General features: G+C 34.1%; 1 protein-coding gene across 10 annotated transcripts in view; it reads right to left on the minus strand.

Moving 5' to 3' along the window:
* Positions 1-621: 621 nt before the first annotated feature.
* Positions 622-25,957, minus strand: part of LOC106168352 (ras-GEF domain-containing family member 1B) — a 46,856-nt gene continuing 21,520 nt past the window's right edge. For 6 of the 10 annotated variants that reach the window (XM_087003459.1, XM_087003464.1, XM_087003468.1 and 3 more), the window contains 23 exons: positions 23,638-23,676; positions 22,832-22,921; positions 22,328-22,405; positions 21,819-21,866; positions 21,408-21,451; positions 20,482-20,623; positions 20,098-20,181; positions 19,505-19,570; positions 19,177-19,242; positions 18,788-18,883; positions 18,495-18,597; positions 18,181-18,221; positions 17,832-17,870; positions 17,264-17,359; positions 15,889-15,956; positions 15,348-15,375; positions 12,753-12,809; positions 11,111-11,252; positions 10,281-10,353; positions 3,348-6,856; positions 2,250-2,319; positions 1,556-1,629; positions 622-1,329 (listed from right to left, as the gene is read on the minus strand). In XM_087003459.1, the coding sequence (XP_086859585.1) occupies positions 6,838-6,856; positions 10,281-10,353; positions 11,111-11,252; positions 12,753-12,809; positions 15,348-15,375; positions 15,889-15,956; positions 17,264-17,359; positions 17,832-17,870; positions 18,181-18,221; positions 18,495-18,597; positions 18,788-18,883; positions 19,177-19,242; positions 19,505-19,570; positions 20,098-20,181; positions 20,482-20,623; positions 21,408-21,451; positions 21,819-21,866; positions 22,328-22,405; positions 22,832-22,921; positions 23,638-23,676 (1,419 nt within the window). In that variant the 3' untranslated portion in view covers positions 622-1,329; positions 1,556-1,629; positions 2,250-2,319; positions 3,348-6,837. The remainder of the gene's footprint in view (positions 1,330-1,555; positions 1,630-2,249; positions 2,320-3,347; positions 6,857-10,280; positions 10,354-11,110; positions 11,253-12,752; positions 12,810-15,347; positions 15,376-15,888; positions 15,957-17,263; positions 17,360-17,831; positions 17,871-18,180; positions 18,222-18,494; positions 18,598-18,787; positions 18,884-19,176; positions 19,243-19,504; positions 19,571-20,097; positions 20,182-20,481; positions 20,624-21,407; positions 21,452-21,818; positions 21,867-22,327; positions 22,406-22,831; positions 22,922-23,637; positions 23,677-25,957) is intronic. The other 4 variants (XM_087003460.1, XM_087003466.1, XM_087003469.1 and 1 more) reach the window with 2 other exon arrangements.

The following is a 25,957-nucleotide window of genomic DNA, read 5'->3' on the forward strand; positions in this document are numbered from 1 at the left end:
CATTTAATATATATAAACTGTTCTTTCTGAATATCGAGGATATTTGAATATTGATATTAAAACAACGAAACAGGAAGGCTTATCTTTACCATACTATCAAATAACACCAACCGTAAAGACAAAATATTGCTCACAAGAAAGCAATTAAAAAAACCTATCATCGCCATGTAGACGATCAAATTTTAGACTTTATTTGTTGAATTCAAGTGAGAAGTAGCCTTCCTGATGTACAGGTATTTAGTGTTTTGTAAGTAAGGAAAGAAGTTAATATTTCAGTCCAGATCTACAAAATAATGTAGTTGAAAACAATGAATAACAGCGTAACACAGTAGATATCAGTTTCTCGTACCTCCAAAATAAAATAACTTTTTGAATTTAGTTTGCATCTGGCGCGATTACTGCATTTCCCATATCTAATATCAATAGACTTGTGTTCCATTGGAGTGATCGGCAGTGAGCGCAATGAGAGAGAGAGAGATAACCTATAACGGGTCTGACAATTGATGGAATCAGCTTTGATCTACGGTTACTAATACCTTTTATCGACACTGAAATGATTGTTTGTGCGTGGTTTATAATCACGTTAATAGAGTTACAACAGAAAATGTAAGACAAACGCCATACAACAAAACTACGATTTATTCAGATCTTAAAATTTTACAGAGATATTTAATGGCCTACAAAAGTTATAAGAAAAGATGTCCGAATATTGTGGAATGAAATTAAGTATATTTTCAATCATACTGTAAATATATATCTTTCTTTTGAACATTCTTTATTTTCCTAAGTGTTTGTGTCAATCACTGAAAATCACAATCCAAAATGCATTAATTGTGCTGAGACTCAACTAAACCATTTTAATACCAACAATTACTACAAATAGTGTATGTCACTTTGTTTTCATTTCACTAAAAAACACGTACGTGCAGCACGAAGTTATAAGCTAACATTTCCATGATCAGCAAGGCTATTTCCGTCCACAAAGTGTAGATGCATCATTGGGGAAAAGTCTCCCCTCAAAATCTGTACCCATTCACGGACATCATCAACCGGCTAACTAAAGCAGTCAAAAGAGGCATCCGTAATCTAACAAACCTCACAGTGTGAAATAGAAAATACAAGCACTCTGCCAACTGCATTTGGAATGTCAACGTCATTCAACGCGCGACAGGAGACGCTGTGATAGTCAGTAGAGATAGAAAGTAAAATCCGTGTGTGTGTGTGATCTACTTCAGAAAGTCACCGGTACGGCCCGACTATTCAATGGACTAGGGCCGTAAGAGCGGGAATGAGAAATGCGGCAAGTAGTGAAATTACAGCCGCAGGTGTCTGGAAAAAATGGAAAATGTGATGATAAGATAATGAACTGGTTCTGCTACTTATGACAAAAAAAAATTAAGTATTCTTCTTTAAAATTTATAAATGATAATACGAAAATGCTTCGACCACAAAGACTTTTCTTTTTATTTTTTATACATATTACGCAGTTTTTCTTGATTGTGCAATTATAAGAAATTTATATATATATAAACATATATAATAGGAATCTCTTTACCGCTGCGCTGGCCGGTCCAGTGGTGGTCTCTGGCGCCATAGTAGATGCCACCGTCGTATTGTTTTGTGCACAAACTTAAAAAAAACATAAAGCAATAAAAGTCTAAGTCATTGTACTGTACGTTTCATGAGAACTTTATACCAGAAAATACACATAACATGCTGTGAACATACAGCATGAACCAAATAAAAATCAAACACTTTAGTTCTGATTCACAGGTAAAATACAGGTACATGTATATGGCGTTACGCATCTTTGCTCCCAAGTCAAGTCAGATCACGATTCCCAGTCACCATTGGTAACTATATCGACATATAAAAACAGCAATAAAATCTCCTCATAATCAATATTTTGATTACAAAAAGGGGCCACACCCTGAAAAATGTCTATATACCACGTATCGAAGATTTGCCGACGTTAAAAAAACAATCCGTAAGTGGCCTACGCCCATGCAGGCAGGCAGCATACGCCCATTTGTATACATGGAGTTGGTTCGTTTGTCGCAGACAGTTAACAGAGATTTTGATTTCATTCAGTTTGCAAGTAAGTGTTTTGCTTGAGGATCCAAGAAGAACGAAACAATTCATTTTGCGTAAGCAAGTTATCAAACACTTTAGATTTATAACAAAATATTTTGACTCAAATTCAAAAGAAAAAAATTCACAAAAAAGAAAAATCGATAAAAACGTCTCACCTATCTGAAATAGAGCCAGGACAGCAAGTGCGATCACTATGGTCTTCATGCTGCAGAAATAAGGTCACAACTGAAAGAGTCAAAGAATGGAAAACAGAATGGGTAAACTGTTCACAAGGCCAGGGGCGCTATTTTTTAAAACAACAAGCCATTCTATTGGCAGGCAGTGTCACGTGAAGGGAGCAATCCTCAAATTCCGCCCAGTGACAATGAACCCGTTGCAACGGTTTAGTTCACACTTCTGTAGTTAATATGTTCAATCCAAACTAACACCAATTTTTTCAAAAAACTAAAAAATTAATCAATAAAAAAGGTTTGCTATATTAAAATAGCTGAAGGCAACATTTCTAATACAAGCTGTTCAGTAGGCGGGACGATCACGCGCTTGCGCCAGCTTGCTCGCCACCCGCCTTAACACAAAACCCCGCCATTACAGTAGAATCATCTACCACAGGATCTTCTCATTTTTCATAATACGAAGAACGACAAATCGGTGCATTGATATATTAAGCGCAGTTTAAATCACACTATAAGAATAAAATAAAATCAGCTTTGATGTCTTTCAATGACATTTTTCATCAACATATCGACTTGGGGTTGACACGTTGTGCTGTGTGGTGGTGTTTCGAAATTCCTGTTTAACATTAAATTATGCAAAATGTAAGATTGCACTAAACGTAATATTCAAAGTCTCTTTTCCCAAATTTCTTAATGCTTACATGCCGTCGCAGAATCAGAAGCAAAAACAAGCATCCCGATTTGTTAAACCAGTCTGTAATAATCTGTCCAAAAAGCCTATTTATTTTCGACTATAATTTGTTACCCAATAATCATAAAAAATTACATTTAGGCGCAATCTTTTGCTTAAAGGACGAACACAACGCTTTCATCGATCGCACACAATTAGAATAGCCGTCTTTGGCGCAATCCAATAATCCGTTGCTATGGGTTCCGCAAAATATAATTCCCCGCCATTCATAGGTCACGGAAGGAAAATAAGAAATAACTGACTTTAGACTCTTGATTTTGTCATATGCCTCTTACAGGTATGAACATTTAACCGATTTTCATTTTGTAAAAAAGGTAAAATGACCTTACCTGCACGTATCACAGATTAAGCTGAGAGCTGCCACAAACGCACAGTAGATTCTGTGTTCTAGTCTGCAATTCTGTGTCTGATAATACCTACGTATGACTAATATTGGAAGAGCTTATCTTTGAAGGGGGAGTCAGGTTAGTCCAACAAAAAATGACTTAATTCCCATGCTCAATGAGAAGGTTTGCTTCAAGCGAAACGTGATATTAAAATGGCCCGAAGAGAAATTTCCATTTTTTATTATCCGAAATGCACTCACTGGTTACTGGTTAACGCATTAGATTTTATAGCCACAGTAAATTTTCTAGGTTTTGTCATAGAACCTATGTCAGTGACACGTTATTGTTGATACAATGTAAATATTTAACTATTATGAGGTATCATATAGTTAACTTCCTTACTATACAGCTGCATGGCAGTAGGGTTTTATATATTGAATATTGAGGAGAAGAGGAAAGTTTTAATACCAATATCTTCAGCAAATTAAAAATAAAATAAAATAAAAAAAAACAATAAAAAAACAAAGCAATAATATACAGGTGCCAAATAATGTTTTAAATTTTTTAATGTTTTAATGTTTAAAAATACAATTGTCCCTAACATATTGTTTAACCGTGAAGTAAAAGCGCTCTGTGGAGAGGGTAAAGATCGTCTTTTCCACCCATTTTCTTACCTGGCAACTTCTAACAGCGGGAAGTCGTGTTTTTATTTCTCCTTGGTACCAAATTATAATAACAATACAAGACGGCAAGCGGAAAATCTTTACAAAATGTCAATAGACAGACATTCAAAGTAGGTCATGTGCGTTTTCAGGCGAACAGTTGCTTAAGTAAGTGTGGGACAGGTATTGACCTTAACGAGGTCACTAAAAGAGATGTGGGCCGTGGTTTTCTGCCTGGATCCAAATTTCTAAATTTACTTGAACAGTATAACAAATTTACTGCCCGTCAAACTGTATGGCTACACAGACTCAAAGTAAATCACGATTTTTTGATAAAAAAAAAACAATATATAAATTACTGCAAGAGACATGCAAATCATATGAACACGTGTATAATTTAAGGTCTTTTTATTGCTGAAGCTTTCAATCGACCACTCGATCGATCCTAGTACAAATGTACAGTAGTATTGTACAGAACTGGTGCAAATCCAACATTGCAAAACAGATGACGATCAAGTTTTCAACAGACTCACTATGGCAACTGAAGGGCTCTATTTACTCAGTCTATTTGACCGCCACCTCAATTGCCCTAAACATCTTCAGAGCGTTTAAGGTGGAATACTCCACACTGACGGATCTGTTGTATTTTTTCAAAGTTGAATCAATAAACGGTGAATGCTGCGTCTAACGTCTCATCTTTACCCTTACTGCCTGTGACATAAAGCGGGGCATAAGCCTACTGATTGTGAAGAAATACATGTACTTCAGTAATAATGGCTACCCTAATGGAGCAGCTAGTGTGTCACGAATACAATGTAAAGCTGTCGTACGGAATTGCATGTTTTAACACTGGTTTTCAGGTTCAAAAATATACTAATATGTTCGCATATTAGCCATATAATTCCAGAGTGGAGTCTCAAAAACAATGGTATATAAGAAAATGTATCTAATTCATGTATAGAAGGAAATAGTGATGTCAGGACTGCCGATTTTACACAGTTAAAAAACCTAGTTAACCAACTACCAGACCGTAAAATGGACTGCTTGAATAAATATATTTTTTGAATTACTAGCACACGTTATCACATAAACCTATGGCATACAGATTGTTTTTAAAATATAAATAGCAGTTACCCTGTCTTTTTCAGTGTGTTACTTTCTCCTTTTGACAGCTACTGTTAGCCTAAATAACATCCTGAATCACTTTTAATGTACATTCTATGCAGTCAATGACAGTTACTTAGAAACAAGTGGATGTTTTCACTTGGAGATATAGAATTATGGAGGGTCTCTTAAATTGCAACGGCTCTCTTATCTATGGAATAAAAACAAAGTGATATAGCATGTATTTTAATGGTATAAAGTTGCAGCAATTTATACACACAAGTTTGTATTCCGATTTTCAATATGTGCCTCCCATTTTAGCACCTTTTTGAGCAGTTCTGTTTATTACATTCAGATTACTGGTATTGGTTAACATTCTCTTCAGCAATTCCAACAAATCTTATCCAGATACCTGGACAACAACTTAATGTCTATCAAAACTTGTTCAGTCACCATCAATATGGTTTATCCTTTACAGAGACCACGGACATTCTTCTAGCCTATTGCTTAGGTTCGGCTAACATCTATATGTATTTTTTAACTTGTTTCATAAAGATCAGACTGAAAATGTTGGTTAAGTTTTCTAAAATGTATTTCTCTCTGTTGTATTTACTATAAATCTCTTTCCCTGCAATCAACTTGTCACTAATTCATTTTCAAACACTTAATTTTTTTACCAGCCTGCTTGAGTTTGCTGGCAGAAATTGTTGATGAATAGCAATCACAAGCCACGCAGCAATAGCTGCATCTGTAATCCTGCAGGAGCAGCTTTATGTAAAGACACTGATACATTAATTACAGCCTCAAGGTATCAAGTTCTGCTAAGTGGCATGCTAAAGCAGGACTTGTACATCTTAAATTGGCTTCATTATACGAACCAAAAACCTTCTCCATTGTTCCAAAATGACTACAGACAGAAGGAAACAGATCATTACATGTTGTTTGTGAGTCTTGGACCAATTGTCCAAAAAACAAGCTAAATTCCATCTGGGCTGAAGACATGCAGTGTTTACAATTTCTCTCCATGAAAAAACTGCATCTTTCCTATTTTAGGAAATCTTAAAATATAAATAGTACTTTGCTGTTGCATACTGCAATAATTACAATAATAATTTCTGCACATATATGTATTGAAAATATATAGTTTTTTTTCACCTGGTGATGTGTATATACAATGATGTAGTAACCCACACTTTGTGGGGATGATAATACGGTAAATTTTCTGTACAGTCACAAACCTGGTCTAGGTTTGTATGAACCTCGGACACAAAGCAGTCAGTCTATTTCACTGCAGAACTCTCAGAGTGACAGTTTGTGTTTTGCAGACTTCAGCTGTCCATGAGGACACCTTGCTTTGGTGACATCTGTCTCTGCGTACACATGTGACACCACAGCTGTTTATACAAACATGCCACTGCATGTCATACTACCATTGCAAGCGTTTTCTTCACAGCCACTCTACTGTTCAAATTCCTCCTGAACACAAGAATGCAAAGTGCATGTCCATTCCAACTTCAGCTGGAGAAATGTTGGTTTTGTCCACCACTCCAGTCCCCAACACTGTGCTGTACCTGGCTACCACTGGCTGCACTCAGACCCTGCATTGGTCAATCACTACTGGACACAATGCCCTGCAAACTGACCAGCCAATGATCAGAGAGGAGATATTTTTAACTATAGCACCATGATCTGGGTTCAAAAACCTCGGGAGTTTCTCATCTGTGGTGTCACAACTCCATCTCCGACCTAGAGTAAAAAATTGTTTAAAAAAATTAAGATATACCTGTATTAAATTTAACAGATAAAAATAATATAATAATATAATATAATAATATAATAATATATTTATTTAATAATATATTTATTTAAAGTCTAAAATCCATAAAATATGTTCTGTAGACTTTACAAACTAAAAACTTAAAACACAGTAAGATGAATTGAATTAATAAAATTATAACTTAATAGTCTGAGTTAAGATAATGATGTCCAGTTAATATTTCCGAGTTATAAAATGTTCTTTAATAAAATTTGTGAAAAAGGTATGTTTTTAAAGCTTTTTTAAAATCCTTCACTGAGCTAATGCTTCTCAAGTCTAGAGGTAATTTATTCCACTCATGTGGTGCTGCGTACTGGAATGATTTTTCACCAAAAGATTTTAGTCTTGCGTTCTGTGGTTTTAGTAATAATTGATCCTTAGATCTTAAGGTACGGTTTGGTGTGTAATGAGATACAAGATCACAAATAAAATCTGGTGCAAGTCCGTAAAAAGCCGCATGAGCATGAGTTAAAAGTTTGAATAAGATCCGGGCGTTTACAGGTAGCCAGTGAAGTTGTTTTAATATCGGTGTCATGTGATTCTCCATAGAAGTTCGGGTAAGAAGACGTGCTGATATATTTTGAATGCGTTGGACTTTCTTTGTTCTTTCTATGCCGCATCCATAAAGCAAGGAGTTACAGTAATCAAGCCTTGATGTTACTAGGGCATGAATGACCGTGGCAGTGGCAGAATCTGTTAAATTATTTCGTAGGGAACTGATGTTTCTTATGTGATACAAACAAGATTTTTTCACGTTGGCTATCTGCTTGTCCATGTTTAAAGTAGTATCAAAATACACCCCCAGATTTTTTGCATGAGGAGAAACCCCAACTATTGCAGGTCCAATTTGTAGAGATAGTCCTTCAGCTAAGTGTTTTGAGTGTGGTTGAGTGATGACCATGAATTCGGTTTTTTCATCATTTAATTTTAGTTTACTTTTGATCATCCATTCTCGCAAATCTGAAATGGCATAGGTCATTCTAGTTATTGCATCTCCAGGCTTAAGAATATCACAGTTAAGGTACAACTGGGTGTCGTCTGCATATATGTGATAGCCAACTTGATGATATCGTAGTATAGCACCCAAGGGTAGTGTGTAGATGCAAAATTTAATCGGTCCAAGAACGCTGCCCTGTGGAACACCAAAAATCATCTGCTCAAGATCTGAAAGTACACCGTTGATGGATATCTGCTGTGTTCTACCAGTAAGATAAGACCGTAGGAGAGACAACGCCTTGTCCTTAATTCCAGCTGATTTCTCGAAGAATGATAGAAGAGTGTCATGGTCAACTGTATCAAATGCTGCTGAAAGATCTAATAGCACCAGTAAGACCGCAGAATGATTGTCAACACCAGTCAGAAGGTCATTTTTTATTCTCAGAAGAGCAAGCTCAGTGTTATGTTTTGCTTTATAAGCCGATTGCATTTGTTCCACCAAGTTATTCTGTTTTAGATGGTCAAATAGCCTCGTTGCCATGACTCTTTCAACCACCTTTGACAAGAAAGAAAGATTACTCACAGGTCTATAGTGATTAAAGACATTATGATCCAAATTATTCTTTTTCAGAAGAGGTTTGATTACTGCCGTTTGAATGAGTCTGGAAATATTCCCTCTTTAAAGCATAAGTTCACCAGTTCTGTGATAGGATTTATGACAGTTGGTAGAATCTGGGTCAGCAATGTTGTTGGGATGGGGTCTAAAGAACATGATGTCTTTTTTGAACTCGTAATGATTTTTGAGACTTCGGTTACAGTTGTCACACTGAACGCAGAGAGAGTGGATACTGGCCTCGGTAGAAGTTCGGTTATAGGTGGATGTGATGGACTTGATACTGTGTCCTCCAATAATGACAGATCATCATATATCTTGCCGATCTTTGCAGTATAGAATTTACTCATGCTATTGGTAAGGTCTTTTAGAGATTCGCAGTCAGGGTGAGATGTCATATCACCCTGACAAAAATCATAATATCAAAGACATTTCTTTGAAGTTCGGTTATAGGTGGATGTGATGGACTTGATACTGTGTCCTCCAATAATGACAGATCATCATATATCTTGCCGATCTTTGCAGTATAGAATTTACTCATGCTATTGGTAAGGTCTTTTAGAGATTCGCAGTCAGGGTGAGATGTCATATCACCCTGACAAAAATCATAATATCAAAGACATTTCTTTTTTTATTAAAATGAAAACCCCTCCAAATGACTAAATCCATAAGAATACCTAGCAACAAAAATGGCATATGTGATATGAACACCAATAAATCAATAATATTGAAATAAATCAGAATTTAATGAAGAGTCTAGTCATGTCTTTTGAAAGGCATCCATATTGTGTTGCTATGCTTCCGCCCAATATTTTGTGGTATTTTTGATGTGTGTCTACATGGTAATAAATGCCACAGTTTATAGTTTGAAGGTCAACCCTACATGGCTTTCTTGCATAAAACACAGATAAGATAATTTGCTTCCTGGTTAACATTGGATTGGTAAAGCACCATTAATCCTTAGAAGAATGTTGAATATCTAAGGAAATTTAGTATAAAGGCCTACTTTAACCTTACTGAAAATGCATGCATCTTTTCTACACACTTACAACCACTAAATAATGTGTAATGGTACATAAAAAATAGCAGCAATTGTTTAAAAAAAATCATCAACACTAAATAAAGGGATACATATAGTGTGTGTGTGTGTGAGAGAGAGAGAGAGAGAGGGAGAGAGAGAGAGAGACTCCAGTTTTTTATTAGGACTTGAGAATTACACAGAAGAGAGACTCCAGTTTTTTTATTAGGACTTGGGAATTACACAGATTAACAGCAGGTGTCTTTAAAGAATCAAGGACAAGTGTGTTATGCACATCTAAAAATTGATAAATATCTCTCTGACTTATTACCCTGTTGTTACAAATTAACTTCAAACCAGGAAGACATACCAAAATAGATACAAAGCCAATTTTGCTCTTGTCAAAAATTTTTAAAAAAACATTTGCAGTCAACCAGGAAGACATTTTCCAAAGCCATTTGTAAACAGTTCATTATCCTGATAAAAAGTGGCACTCAATGTATTTATCAGAAATCAGGAAGGGGGGGAGGGTTAGCCCTTGTCACAGTAAAAATGACGTCTGTCTTATGCACTACTAATGTTTTATTCTTTGTAAGAGAACCCAAACATCTGGAAATAATATGTGAAAAGAAATCAGGTCAACCCATTCACCCTATAAGGAATGTAGACAACAACTGAAATTGTGGGTCTTTTTAAGAATAGGTTGTCTGGGGTCTATAGAAATTCTGTTCACTCAAAAGCCCTTCCTTCTTCCTTTTTACAGTATTTATCAAAAGTTATTACTCACTTGACATTTTTGTATCTCTCTTTCTCATAACTGTTCTCTGGCGGTTCACATTCAAAAGATGCTAATGACAGGGCTGTAAATAAAAAATCCAATAACGCACATAAAGATAATGATCAGAAATATCATTGCCATGATAAACTAACAGTGTTTGCACCAAGCTTATACACATCAAAACACTTGAAATTGTTTAAATTTTCTTTTCTTTTCTTTTCTTTTCAGTGCTCCTCTGTGGTTCTATACAGGCAATAAATATAATTATTCCTTATGTTACAGCCATCAGTATAAATCCTTCAATATTTCACTATTAGTTCTTGTTCAAAATACATTTACATTTTTTTTTGGTCATTAAACCAAATCTTTTTTCAACCTGTTCTATTTCACTGGTATAAGCTATCTTTTTTAGTATTTTACTGACAAAATCTTGTAACACAAGTGTATCAACTCAAGTCTGTATTACAAAGCATGACACAAGTATAAGCTGCAACAACTGATGTGTCTTACTTAATTCTTCAATATTTGATCTGCTAGAATCAATATCAAGGCATTGGGTTATATGAAAATACAGTATCCTTATTCTTTATAAAATGCAAAATAAATGAGCAACTGTAACAAGAAATGTGAACCAAAAGTTAACTTTAAAATGTTTGCGCAACCCAAGGACATTTTAAAAGGCAGATAATTCAAAACACACAAATCATTCTTCTTGTCTCAGGAGTCAGTACTAAATGTTTTAATAATGCTCTTATTATATCAAAAGTGGCTGGCAAGTGATGATGGTTGCTTAGAGAAGAAGTTAAATATTCAGTGACCCATGTGGAAAGTATACTTACAGTTTTCTGAGAAGACTGGATTTGTCAGAACATAATTCAACACATGACTCTGTCTTTCAAAGGGGCACTGCAACAAGAAATCACACTGACTTGTGATCACTTTCAAAACCACTGACAATGAAAGCAAAAACGGATCCAGATGCTGAAGATATTTAAAGGGATAATAACTCTTCGTTTTGGCCAAAAAATGCATTTTCCTGGAGTAAACAACAATTTTCCCATACTTACCAATGGTTAATGAATCCATTTTTACATTCAAAGTTAGTCCCTGGTTTTTTTCTATAAAGTATTGTTTTTTGTTAAAATCTCTTAAGAGATTATAACAGAGTATAGCCATCAATGGCGGTCACGTGGTCTGACGACAAGCTCAAATATAAGAATAATAGCTATAACTGCCGTTGTTGTGGTAAAACAGAATATATTATATTTCTATGAGTTATTCACTATGTTTTTATTGTGAAATATAGATCTCATACGAAGAGTTATTATCCCTTTAAATGAAAGCTCACATATGACTTCCTGTTAGGCGACAAGAGTAATGGCATGCATATCTGTGATTAGTAAATTAGAAAATTGTAAGTTTTTACAGGGGTTATTAACAACAGATATTCCAGCTATGGACTTGAATTTGTCAAATGAGCACTGGAACACAAAATCACCCAATTAGAGATTTCTTTCGCCTTACACTGCTTTAAATCACATGTCTTCAAAAACTAGGCTGAGGTTATAAATGGATACAGCTAAAACAATAACATCATCCTTGTATCAATTCATGGTGCATGCATATTTTCTGCTCTGACAAATTATGAAATCAAACTTTATTCAAATATACAAGACAAATGTATAGCAGTCACGGCATGAAGTTCACAGACAGCATCAAATCCCTTTGGCAACATGCAATATTGATAAGGAGAATCTAACATGATAATTTTAAACTACGAAACAAGTGGCCTAATCTGATGTTTCCAAGGAGATATCCAAACAGGGTATAAAGCATCAGCACAAAACAGAACTTTTTATGACTGATAATACCTATACTTATATACGTCTGGATTACGTTATATTAACATTCAGATAAAGATTATATATATAGGCACCTAACTTGTTTTTCAATTTCATCTTTTTTAATGAAAAGAAAATCTACACAAACACACACAAAAATAACATTACGAATTACAAAAATGAAATGGGGAAAAACTATATGCACACAATCCCAAGGCAGCTGCGACTTTCGGTGAACTTATCTTTTGTCAACCAGTGTCATTTATGATCATTTAACGGCTGCAGTGCATATATTGTCTGAGTTGCATATGGCTATAAAATGATAGGACCAGAGGAACTAGTATAACACACCTGGCCAGGACTACCACGCATTACAATAACTGTTAAAAAGTTCAGAAGGTGACAGACAGACTTGATAGCCATAGATAAAGCAGTTTGTGCAATTTGAGCTATTAATATGATCAAAATTTAAATAATAGATAAACTTGATTAAGGGCAAATTATCAATCAATACATATATTTTTACTTTTTATACCATTTAACTTCAAAGATGGAAGAGCAATAAAAATCAGTTTTTGCACTCTGAACTATTACTATGTCCACACTTGACTTGATACATTCAAATAAGATATTCATTTACCTCAACTTGCTTCCACGTAATAAACTCGGTTATCTGTTTGGCCAGCTGCCAGAATTTCTGTAAATAAAAAAAAAAAAACAAACAAACAAAGGTTAAATGAGGTGTCTACTAATGAAGGTCTTTCTGTCCTTTACACAGAAACATATCACATACATCTTGCAATTATGGGCCTAGATATTTCCTTGCTTCATAATAACCCATGTGAAATATAGTATCATTGAGCATTATTTAAGTCGTAATAATAGGTCTAGATATTTCCTGGCTTGACAACAACCCATATTAGATATAGTATCATTTAGCATAATTTTAGTCCAACTTAATCCACATACTGAACACCTTATTCATTATAAACTGAAATGATGTATATGAACAGTCATATCTAAAAACAAAATTCTAATTTCCGAAATGGTGTGAAGCATGTTAGCAACAAACAAGAAGCTTCCTTTCAGTAAATATGGGAAACCATATATATATATATATATATATTTTTTTTTTTTGGTATAACTAAAGCAAGAACAAAACCCACTTTGCACCAAACCACATTTAAAGGTTTTACCATGAAAAACACCCTTTACCTCAAGGCTACAGCTTCTAGCTATCATCAAAAATTTGGCTACACTGTAGCACATCAACACTGTTCTAAATAATGCAACTTTTACAATACATGCCACCATGAGAATTAACACTGCACTATATACATCATAGCAGCCTATGTTTATTTTTGAATTATCAGATGTGATTAACTGATGCAGAATAAAATTGGATCCTTTTAAATGTTTTTTTTTCTGGTTGAGGTTATCTATATGAGCAATATGAGTCAAATATAAGTCAACTTTGAGAGCCAGACATTACAATTATAACAGATGAACAAGCTCAAGCTCTGACTCCATTGTGATCACTGCCAAGATAGCTCTGGCTGATGAATCATTTTACTAAAAAGAGTCATTAGATTCCAATAGAAACTTATTGAAAAAATAATTAATATTTCAATAGGCGTGAATCTGACAAAATATTCAAAACTGTACTTCCGAGTTATTGAATTTCAATAAAGTTACTTAGCAATTCTGGGGCCAGTTTTGTAAAGCCATCATGTCCTTACAGTAGAAAGTTACAGTAGAAACTCATTGACTTAGTTATTATCTTTACATTGTTTCCTAAAAACAGAGATTTGGATGGTAACCTCTGTAAGAAGAAAATCTTAGCTAACAATGGTGTCATGATTAACATTTGAAAGCAAGAAAAGGTAAAAAGTCCAATTAAGGACTTAGACACATTAAATGAATAGTTAACCTCCAAAACGCGGACTTATTTTTTTTCTATTGCTCAAGAATATGCTTGATAATGGGTTCTGGGAATATGTGGGTATGTACTTTGAACTAACAGGTTCTGATACATTAACTAACATTAATTATTAATATGATGTGTTTGCATTTCATGGTTTTTGCAGTTCTAAGTCAATAAACAAATTTGTGCTTGAGTTTCTTACTATATGCTCATGTCTTCTTTAATATAGCAGGTTTACAATTACAATTCATGCAACTGAAATCTCATTATTTATTGTTAATATCATGCATAATTTTCAGTCTTTGTCAATAAGTTCTACTTTGACAAATAAGATTAGAATGTCAAGAAAAGAGGAAAACGTGTCCTCTTGTAACCTCATATCTCTGTTTCATTTTTGTAGCAGTTCATAGAAAATCCGATATTTTTTTCTCCAGATAAAAGGAAATCCTCTATAAGAGTGGAAATTCCTATCACTGTGTATTTTAGGTAAGAAAGCAGTCATAATGACAGAGCAATATGTAAGAAAATTATTCCTAACTGCTCTCTTTCATATCTGCTCAAATACTTTCAATCTATTAAACATAATGTAGTTCACTCTCATTCCTTTCCACCTTGCAGCTATGATGGATAGGGCTGATTATGTTTGCTTGAGTATCTAAAACTAAGAGGGTAAACTCTGGTACAGTGGTTTACAATTAAAATCTTTCTTTAAAGAAAGACTTTATGTCATCAATTTGTCATGATCCAGCTTGGAAGTCAGCCACTGTTATCACATCTGAGGTGCTGCAAGAGTGATCAGGACTACAGAGAAATTGGGGGAAAAAAGCTCACAAAATCTGTCAGAACCTTGAGCCAGTGTTTATATGGTTTAATTTCATGAAAATTGATTTTTCCTGGACAGATGAATCACACCTAACAACAGAGAGGCAAAGTTCTGAAACCAAGCACTTCTGCAAAATGTATATAACCTAATTTGCAATGCACTTATGTTGTCACGCAAGTCTCTAAAGGACATCACAGTTTTAGTCATCCCTTTACTTTAAATATATTTTAAAGATTATAATTTGGCTGTGTATACAAATAAAATCCATCATTTCTTTGTGCATTTTATTACGTTATATTCAGGCTCCTCATAGATAGTGTGTGTGTGTGTGTGTGTGTGTGTGTGTATGTGCATGCGTGCACACACATGCATTTTTTTATGTGCATGCATGCACACACAGTAAAAATAAGTCAAGGTCTAAATCAAACTATGACTGTACTGTATAACAGGAACCTTTATCATCTGTTTATCTAGCAAATGAAACCTACCTCGAAGTTGATATGACCATTTGGTAATCTGAAAAATAGATAAATAATGAATCAGTATACAGTTGAGTTACATGTGATACTACATTCAAATAAAACCATCACGGACTTTGCAGATATCCAGGCTTTAAAGACATTAGTAATCTAGACTGATGTTTATAAAAGCTTTGCAGTTAAAATTAGTCATGGAAGAAACGCATGAAAAATCAATAGTTGATGCAGACTAGACATTACTGAGTAGACAGATAAAACGGCCTCGGCAAGATAATATGCCATCTTCACGCAGCAGACTGTAGACCTTTCAAATCCAAATATGAGTTTGAATTTTTCTATTCTGGATTTGAACAGGCCCCGTTTGATACTAAAAATACATATTACACTAAACAAGTGGGTCAGCCCCTAAACAACAAAGTGAGATCCACTGTAAAATATGGACAGTTAGGAATATTTTAATGTTTGAATGCCTCTCTAAAAATCAACTATGGCAAAAGGGCAGTGACATAAAAGATGAAAAATATAAAGCTGTTTTCCCAGTACAACATACCTGTTGGCACATCCTTCATTTAGAAAATAAATGTCTTTCACAAGAAGACTGAAGAATGGAATGACTATCTGTAACAGAATATAAAGACCATTAAGTATAATTAATAAATTTCATTTACATAACACAATATATTTAAGAAGATTTATAGGGCCAGGTGGTAGATTAATACAAAAATAAGTACAATACACATCAATGAAAATGAATTCTTTGGTACCTGAAACAGATTGCATATTCAAAAATTTTATATGATATCCTTGTAAAAATTGTAACCACAGGGGGCAGCACCTTACAGTGTCTTTTTGAGATCTCTTTATTCATATTATCATAGAACAATTTATACACATTTTTTTCTTTTTGAATCTATGTACTTTTAAGCAGTCCAAGCATCTTTTTACCTTTTCTGTATCATACCCTCCTTAAGTTAACAAACATATACAGTCCTGCTTATCTTATCTAAGTGGTGGTTGGCTGATAAATATTATAAATATTCCACTTTTGATATATCTCAACAACACTCGAGCTGTGCAAAACTGGTACCATATCAAAGGTAGTAAAATGTTTATTTGTGCCAGCTAAGAGGCCAATTTAGGTTACAATCGCAGATAAAGATCAATAAATGTCATGCAATACATACTTATTATAACCATTTAGATTGTCCTATCATGTATTAGAAGTTATACATCCTGAATCACTGTAAGGGGTTTTCATTTTGTTATTCACCAGCCATACTGCGTGAGCGTTGGTCAAGAGTTTTAGAGCTCCTGACAATAATTAGGATTTCCAAGTTGACGATCAGGGCTCCGTAACTCGAAAGCATCACAAATTGCGACCAAGCACAAGAGTCTCTATTCCATAACTCGGGATTTACTCGCCCCATTTAATAGCCTTGAAATGAAAGGTGATATTGCTATCACAATTTGCGATGTTTTCGAGTTTTGAGTTAAAAACTGTAAAATCCTGTTTGAATTTGGCAAAAATAAAAGCAGTTTGAACTGGTCAAAAATTCATCAACCTCATTGGTTTCTATAAATGAGTCTTGTACTACTTAAGAAGGAGGAGATAAAAATAGCTAGTACAAAGCAAACCTGAAACTTACTAGTCATACATAAAGGGAACAACCCTATGACTACTAGAAAATTTACTTTCACTATCATGTTCTTGTACAATTAGACCTATGCTAACATAAAATATATTTGTTAAACCTTGAAGATAACCACACTTGGTTTGAGGAAGTAAAATTAAAAATTTTGCCTAATCATAAATGTTTCGAATCAATGGTTTGATTTGGCTAAAACATATCAGGATATCAGCTATTTGGCTACAATAAGATGTATAAAAGTGAGCCACCCTATTCAAGAAGTTTTTGTAGACCCACCTTTTCTCTCTCTTCCACAGCCCCCTCGCACCTCCATAAGGCTGCCTTCAGCGTAGACCTGTAACTACTGAAGTTGTTTGATGGATCCATTTGGTGCTGGAAAATAAATATCAACCTGTTTGATACAGTTTTTATAAACTATGATACAACATTAAATTATACCACCTTTAATATTGACAGAGCAGAACAACAGTTTTCAAAACATTTTTTTGGGTCGAGTGGTGATTCATTTTAAGGGGCAAAAAATGCTAGTCTTACATCCTATTATAGATAATTCTGTATGTTTCATGTACTATACAGCACTGAAACCTGACAACGTTATGGTGCTTATGCATACATATCCATATAAACCAGATGTTCAAACAGCAGTTATGTGCGGGTTGATTACATATAGAAACTAAATGAATAATTTACTTTAAGACAAAAGTGGTATGGTTACATTTTCACCTCATTTTACATCCGCAAGAGCAATTTTTTTTTCTTTTTATGTGGAAAATCGATCAAAATATTTATGTAAACATGAGCCAACCCCACATGCCATTCTTCAGACTAATTGTGGTAGTCTTACCTCAAGTATTTCAAACTTCTGTGTGTTGACTTTAGACCACTGTGAAAAAAAGAAACATGTTGCATATAAATGCAATAATTTTTTTTAGAAAAAAAAGGAAATGCTTAATATTTTGACCCTAGCAAGGTTCTTTGCTCATGTAATAGTAGTTTTAATATTGTTAACATACTTCAAATAAACAAATTAAAAATGTCCAGCCAGCCAGCTGATTTCATTAAAGAACGCCATACATCACTTCATGAAAATAAATCAGGTTCTTAATATAAAAAAGAATTATGATCAAAATAAGATTGCAAATGAAACAAAGCAATTTAAAAGTTATTAAGTTTGCTATCAAAAGTCAACTTACTGTTTTCTTTAATCTGGCAACTGGACTCATATTCATACCCGCTATAAAAATATGAAATTATCTATTTATTGCATGATTTAACAGAACAATTAGTTGAATGTGATATAGATTATTTTTCCTCCTTTCATCATTTACTCTAGAACAATAGCATAAACATGCACAACTTGCAAAAGCTCTGAAACTAAATATTTTAACTGGTGTTTGGTAACTTCTTTCATTAACATTAAATCCAGTATGTATAAAAAACTTTTAATAGTCAATGTTTGAAACAAAATATAAGAAATGAGATAATAATTTCAGTGGTCATATCTTACCAATGATAGCCATTAGAGAATTGAAGTTCCCAATGTTGAAGCACTCCTTAGCAACATCAACAAAGTATTCTATTGTGCGTACTCTGTGCTTCTTTTTTAAATGCTGCAAACACAGAAAGTGTGATGTGAGCATCAATGTAAAATTTATTAATTTTGTTACATAACCTTTTTGTCATAAAGTTTTATAATTTTCAATTTTTTTTGTCCATATTTTACCTTATAACACTGAACTTTGCAAATGGTGTATAAAACAGAAGTGTGGGCAACAAAATCTCATCAGACAAATTTCTTACCATGCAAATTTCTGTGGCCACTAAGTAGCTTAATCTGTTAAACCACTGCACATATGCTTCTAAATTGCTGGTTTTCTTCATGTCATCGTATGAGGTCTGAAATAAAGTTTGACCATCTTTTAAAAGTGAGTTTTATGCATGTCATATAGTTCATAAATTTGCAAGTTTAAGGATTTTTCAGAATAACAAAATTCCATGCACCATTCTTTTTTTTTTTTTTTTGTAATGAACAATCATTAAAAATATTTGATGACAATATCACTCTTCAGGTACTCTCTCTCCTTAATTTTTCAAATATTTAATTATTTATTTGGAAAGGGGCAAATATTTACATAAAACACATTTTTAATTCACCCAACTTTTTATTGGTTGAAATATGTTTACTCTACCTGTAATTCATTTTCCTTGGCAAATGCCTGTACAAATTCTTCAGGCCCTATGTTTGTGAGCCTTTCCTAAAATTTAATTAAAGCACATATATAACTATGAAGCAAATTTTACAGAAACCATTAAATAAACTATTGAAACAACTACCACATTTTCAGATAGATTATGCATTTTATGTTCACTGATGTAACAAATCTGCTTTGATATTTGGTATTAAACAACAAAGAAAATTGACATTTAACTTGCTAAATCACAAAAAAGGATAACAAAATAATTATATCTTAGCACTGTGTGCAAGAAAAAGTGGTTATGTAACTACACTGCACTTACCAGCTCTATGTGTGTAAGTTGCTGAGCCAAATCTAGTGGACTTGGGCACATTTGGACGATATCAGTCTAAAGTAGAATAGAAAAATATGTAAATATTAAAATATATAAAATGTCCATTCTGCCACACATAAATAATTGACTTAGGAAATAAACACAATTATTTGATAATAAATAATACACTAAATCAAATATAAAAAGTAAAACATTTTGTGAAACAAGCAAAGTCCTTATAGCATTCCTGCTGACATGTTTTTTATATCTGAACTTAACCCACTACAATAAAGACAGGCCAAGAAAAACCCATCAATACTAATCATTAAAAAAATACAACAATTAATTAGTATCTGGTGCCAATGTCCTATAGAACAAAAAGAAACAACTGTTAGCAAATCAATACCTCAAAATACACCCCAGGCCTATAAAACTGTGTTTGCAGTACGTAAGTAAACACTGCTGGTGCCTTGTTGGCATTAGCAATAAAACATGGAAAACATTTTGGAAAGCTAATCAATGATGTGTTAATAACACAGGGACCTCCCATGCTAATAGGGGTTACCACGTAATTCTAGAAGCAAAGTAAATGAATCTCTTACCGTTGGCACAATGTGTTTTAGTCTCTGAGTGGCCTCTGCATTGATCTTTTGAAGTGCTTCTTCATATTTCTGTAAACTAGACAACTAGAAGAAAAGGAAACAATTCTTAAGCCTTCATCTTATATACTTATGGTCAGAACAAATGAGATTTTTAAAACCATTGCCAAAGTTTAAATACATTTTTTTAGATTTCAAACATGATCATCATTAAAAAGCAACATGGTATTTAAAATAGTATGTTATCAACCTTTTCAAGGCATGAGAAAGTGCAACTTTACCAGCCAACTTCCTCTACTCTTAAAAAAAACAAGTTGTCTAACAATGAATGAGTCTTTTAAAAAATCTGCAACCTCTTTAATAATGAAACTTCAGCATTAAACTCACCTTTGTTATTAGGTCATGCATGATCATGCCAACTTCTTTCCTTAACTCAGGATATATCGTCACTATCTTCTGTGTGATTTCCTTCAACTGTTTCATCATACGCTCATCCCTGAAGTCATATGGAAGCATTTCTGTCCACTCTCTGAAAACAAATTGAGAGGCATGAAGTTAGCACATCTGAAGGGATAGAATCTGGGCCTTTTTTCTAAATTGCATTTGTACTGCTTCTTTACTTAAAGTAATCTTCACCTTTTTCCAGAGGGAAGGTTTTGGAACTCTAACTGCTGATGCCAATGATAGCAGATCTGGTATAACAAAATTTACTGCTTCTTAACATGGTATAACTGTAACAAATACATGTATAAACTGAGACCTGCATAACATATTTTGCCTGCATCTTGTACTTAAAGGGTCCATTAAAAGAAACTTCAATTAATGAAGAGTTTCACCTGATGACTCCCAATGCCAGCTAATAGTAACTTCATGAACATTGCCCCCTGTTTAGTATATTTTTCAGAAATAATGTGATCCAAATATATACAAAATGACAGTTATACCCACATTCAGACTTATAAATGATGAAAAATATTTTTGAAAAAGAGGGTGGGATGATCAAATTTGGCCAGAAACCTTTTAAGATGATCATTAACACTTCCACAATTTTCAAATTACGCACTGTTGCACGACTGTTTCAATCCATACCAAAAGTGAAAGGGGAGATCAATCTCTCTCATTAAATATAGATAAATCCTACTATCAAGATAACAAAATCAATACAATACCAGTTTATCATTTTGTACTGTTTTTGTTGTCAGTGCTTAACAACGTAAAGATTCCTAATCTGATCAATGCTGTTAGGCTAACTCCTGCAAAGATGGCATAAATCATTGCAAAATACACATTTGTCACTAATAAACAAAACTTACCCTAATAACTGAATGATATTTGGACCAAATTTCCCTAATTTTTCCTGAAAAAAAAAAGATGAAATCTGATGACTACTTTCCAGAGACAGAATCTATTCATTAAGTCAAGAAATCAAAACCACCCACATTCAATGATTTTTAGTTTGTGTTCACATCCTTTTTTTAACTGTACAGAAATGGTACCTTATACTTTCAGGCATCAATTTTTGTTCTCAAATTTATTTCTATCTAAATTGTTTCCTGTAACTTTTTAAAGGACTAAACATTATTTACTTGAGGTAACAATAGGAATATGAGACATAGCCTTCAGCTACTTGCTCCTCCTTTCAAAAAACTCTGTGACCCATTAAAAGGAGTGTTTATTTACAATGACCATTGTTCTGTGAATTGTTAACACCCCTGACAGTTTACCTTGTTGACCTTTTCTCCATCTTCTAAGTGCTGTTGTGACTTGCAAAGCTGGAATATAGTTAATGACAAATAAAATTATTTTAAAAGTTGGCATGGACATTTTTGCTCCTAACAACATGGCCTTACCCAAATAACAATGTTTTAACACATCTTAAGAGATGTATAACTTTCATGGAATAATAAATAGTAAGCATCAACAGCTAAACACACATCACCTAAATGAGAGAAATAAAATTAACTGAGGTAAAAGAAAACATTGCTCATGCATGCCATACCACACACACAAAACTGCAATAAGAACTTGCAGAAAGAAAGAGTAGATCCTCTGAGAAAAAAAACAAAAAATAATTTCCTATGGGGTAAATGGCAAGACTGTAATTCAAAATCCATAAGCATATACATTCCAGTTAATAGACTGAGGGTTAATGGACCTACCCTATCATTTTGACATGATACTAGGATCTCACAAAACATCAGTCTGACACATCGATCAAAAAGTGTATTCTCACCTTGCAGACTTCTTTTAGCAACTCATGAGGCCTTGCATACAACCGAGAACTCAAAAGGAATGCAAAAGTGTATGTCCTCTGAAAATTTCAAAAACAATCATTTCAAAAAGGCTTTTTAATTTAAAAAAAGAAGACAATGTATAAGGCATAAAGCCTGCTTCACTAATGCAGACAAGTAAAGTTTTGCATTAAACATGATTGCAATTATCCTTATTTATTAAATAAGACTGTGGGGAACTGAACTTGTCATCAATGAGTGGTTTAGTTATTTCAGATGATTAGAAAGAAAAGAGCTATCATTTTATGTGGAGTCCTACTTGCTATTACGATAAACTATCAATCTCACTTAAATAATCACACAATACAATTTTTCATATGAAAAAAAAAATACATTTGGATGACTCATGTGCAAAAACAATATCATTGGCCATGACTACAAAAAGAGATTTTCCAAGCAAATCTTAGAAGAAATCATCTGTAATTTAATAAAAGTGCATTACTCACATCTGGATAGTATTCTGCTGTGGGTACAAGATGGCGAATCAAGGCGTCAAGCGATCCTGCCAGGAGGTTCCCGTCTTGGAAGATCAGTGCCTGATTAGCAAAAATAAACACCCAATTAGCATCATCAGAGACACAAGTTTATCAATTAACTGAGTCAACCTAGTTTTTATTGAAATCAGATGTGGCTGCTGCTCCCGTGTAAGCCAGAAACAACCCGCCACCTCTGGAGTTTTCAAACAGTTCCACGCCTGTACCTTTATAATTAGAAAATTGTCTAAAAGATGTTGAGGCCAAATGTGAGTACTTGGCCCTGCATTCACTTAAAAACAATTCGTTTCACTGGTGTTTCCTATATTTGAATCCTCTTCTCTCTCGGCAGGTTAGGATTTTGATTCAGTCCAATTTTCACTATGACAAAATTATAGGATGTAGCATTGATTACATAGTTCAGGAGATATTCTTGGAATTTATATCATAAAATAAACACAAACAAACACACAATTAATGATACCAATAACACAGTACGTCGCACACAAAAAAATATAACCAAAATTTAATAATGCATGGACTGAATAACAACAGCTGAAATAAATAGAATAACGACAAACAATACCTTTTCGAGCCACATCTGGGACTGACCATTGCACAAGTCCGTAATCAGCATGACAGGTAATTGAAATGAAACTAGGAACACAACAACAACAGCAGCACACCACAAAAACTAGCTGCCCACTGACAGCAACTGATCCAAAAAATTCACAAACAACCTTGCGATGAAAAACAGGATTCTGTCTGAAAGCACTTACAGTTGAAGCTACATACGGCCAGCTTGTTGGCTTCCGCAACTGAAACCATGAGAAATACGGAAACCAGTGAACCCACACATGCTCAGGAAACAGGCTAAAAACAGGGTCATGAAAACTGTGGTAAATAATACTACTAATAATATCATGCCTTAAAACTCCTACGTTTCTAGAATACCACAACATCCATACAAAGACATTACTCTCTTATGAATAACTGGAAATCAAAATAGTGGACATATGTCATCTTAAAATTTTCTGGACTTTTTATAACACTCTGACATTTTTTTTCATTTTGTTTAGATGCAGAGGAAGTCATCTGGAGGAGCAGCATAAATAACCATTCAATTTTTAATGTTTTGGTTTTGAAATGTGAAACCTGTTTTTTGCAAAACAGCCATTAGTGGCTTCTTTTTCTTAGTACTCCTCTTTAAAACTGAACTGAGTATACATTCTATTTTTGCAACCAGGATCTGTTCAGGCTCCATTTCAATCATGATGGACAGAATATTTTGACTACTTGTACAATATATTAGATTTATTACTCATCTACACTTCACATCACGCCCACATAAGATCATTGCACAATGCAGTGGGCCTGTGACCTAATACTACATTTCCTACTGAACATAACTGGGCAGCAGTTTGCTTTCATCTCTGGTAACATCTATCTGTCTGTCAGTCAAGTATGTCTTTGCCTGTCTATCATTACTGTCTCTCTCTCTGCCTGCCTGTCTAGTCTGTCTGTCTGTCTGCCCTTATCAGAAACTGAAAACCTGAGAAACTTTTTTGTCTGGGATTTAAAAAAATGATTATAATTTTTTTTAAATAAATTAAATGGTGGAATTTTATTCTATTCTAGAAAAGATTTAAAAAAACATCTTTATGTTTATTTATCTTGGTATTAATGTGACATTTTCAGACGAAAAGAGTGCACGAGAAAGGAAAAAATTCTCAGGATTGTCTACGTTAATCAAAATGGACATCATCCCCTTATGAACTCTTTTTCAACAACTGGGCAAAAAAGATAACCACCAACTGAGTTCAAGAAAAAAGAGAAGATAATGTCATTTTTTCCAAACAAATCTTTAAAAAAAAGAGATTTCCTCTCTGAAATTTGATCTCATCAGAAATTGTGCAGGGTCATTCATTTCCTTGGCAAATTCCCACCATGGATGCCTCCTCCTGTGGTTCTCTATCTACCTCACATCTCTCCACATTACGGCAATGGGAGACCACAGCATAAACATAGTCAATGGCTTGGTTAAGACAATGAATGGCACAGGCAGGGTGGTGGTGATATCAATTACACTGACTCCACTATTAGTACTACTACAAATGGGAATCACACAGACAGAAGAGTATCGCTGTCAAGAAATGGGTTGTTTTCTCCCATTATCTTCTATCTTGTGTTTCAAACTTTTGACTTGGGTTACTTTTCCAACCAAAACTCCCCATTATCCCAGTATTCTCACTTCCATATTAGATCAATTTACTGTGCACACCCAGACATTATTTTTCAAAATAAATTTCTTTCATAGTATCTTTTGTCACCATTATTCTCTTGATCACAATCTTAATGCGTCATTCTTCTTCCAGTAATATTTCCATCATTCTTCCTTAAACAAATTGTTTTTCATAACATCCTTCATATTTCAAAGCAGTAATCCTACTATTTATATCATCTTTCTAAATTCCCTTAGAATATTTATTCTTTTCTGAGGGTCTTCAGTGCATTTCTATGTCAAAGCAGAAGATAAAGTGACCAAAGAGCATAGTACAGGGAGATTAACATTCCAGGACATCATGGAGGCATGCAACAATCCTTTACAGAAAAATAATCATCACAGCACTGGCCACCATCAATGGACAGTAAAGAATAAATTTCATTGTCTTCTGCTAGACATATCAAGGTCACATGATTGAAAATAGATACAGGAGGCCAGGGATGGAGAATTAACTGAGGGATGATCAAGTATCCCTCTCAGACAACAGACAGCCACTCTCTCCTTGCAAAACAGATCAGTGGCCTAATGATGACCAACAAGAATCCAGCCCAAAATAGAGGATGGTAATTGCATTTCCTTTCTCAAAAACCTCTTTGTAAACATGTCAAGTTGTCACAATGCCAGCCTCAATATAGGAAAGAGTTTGCGATGCCACTACAGGATTTTGTTTTGAAAAATTTTGTCCTCTTTCCCACAACATTTCCTGACATGGTACACGACTCTTACATCATTGTGTAATACACTGTCTAGTTATATTTATAAGCAGATTTAAGAATGTACCGCATATGAACTACATGTGCTCAAAATCTGAGACT

This window comes from Lingula anatina, chromosome 2, assembly GCF_051362555.1.
Source record: "Lingula anatina isolate TDL-2025a chromosome 2, LinAna3.0, whole genome shotgun sequence".
Classification (NCBI taxonomy): Eukaryota; Metazoa; Brachiopoda; class Lingulata; order Lingulida; family Lingulidae; genus Lingula; species Lingula anatina.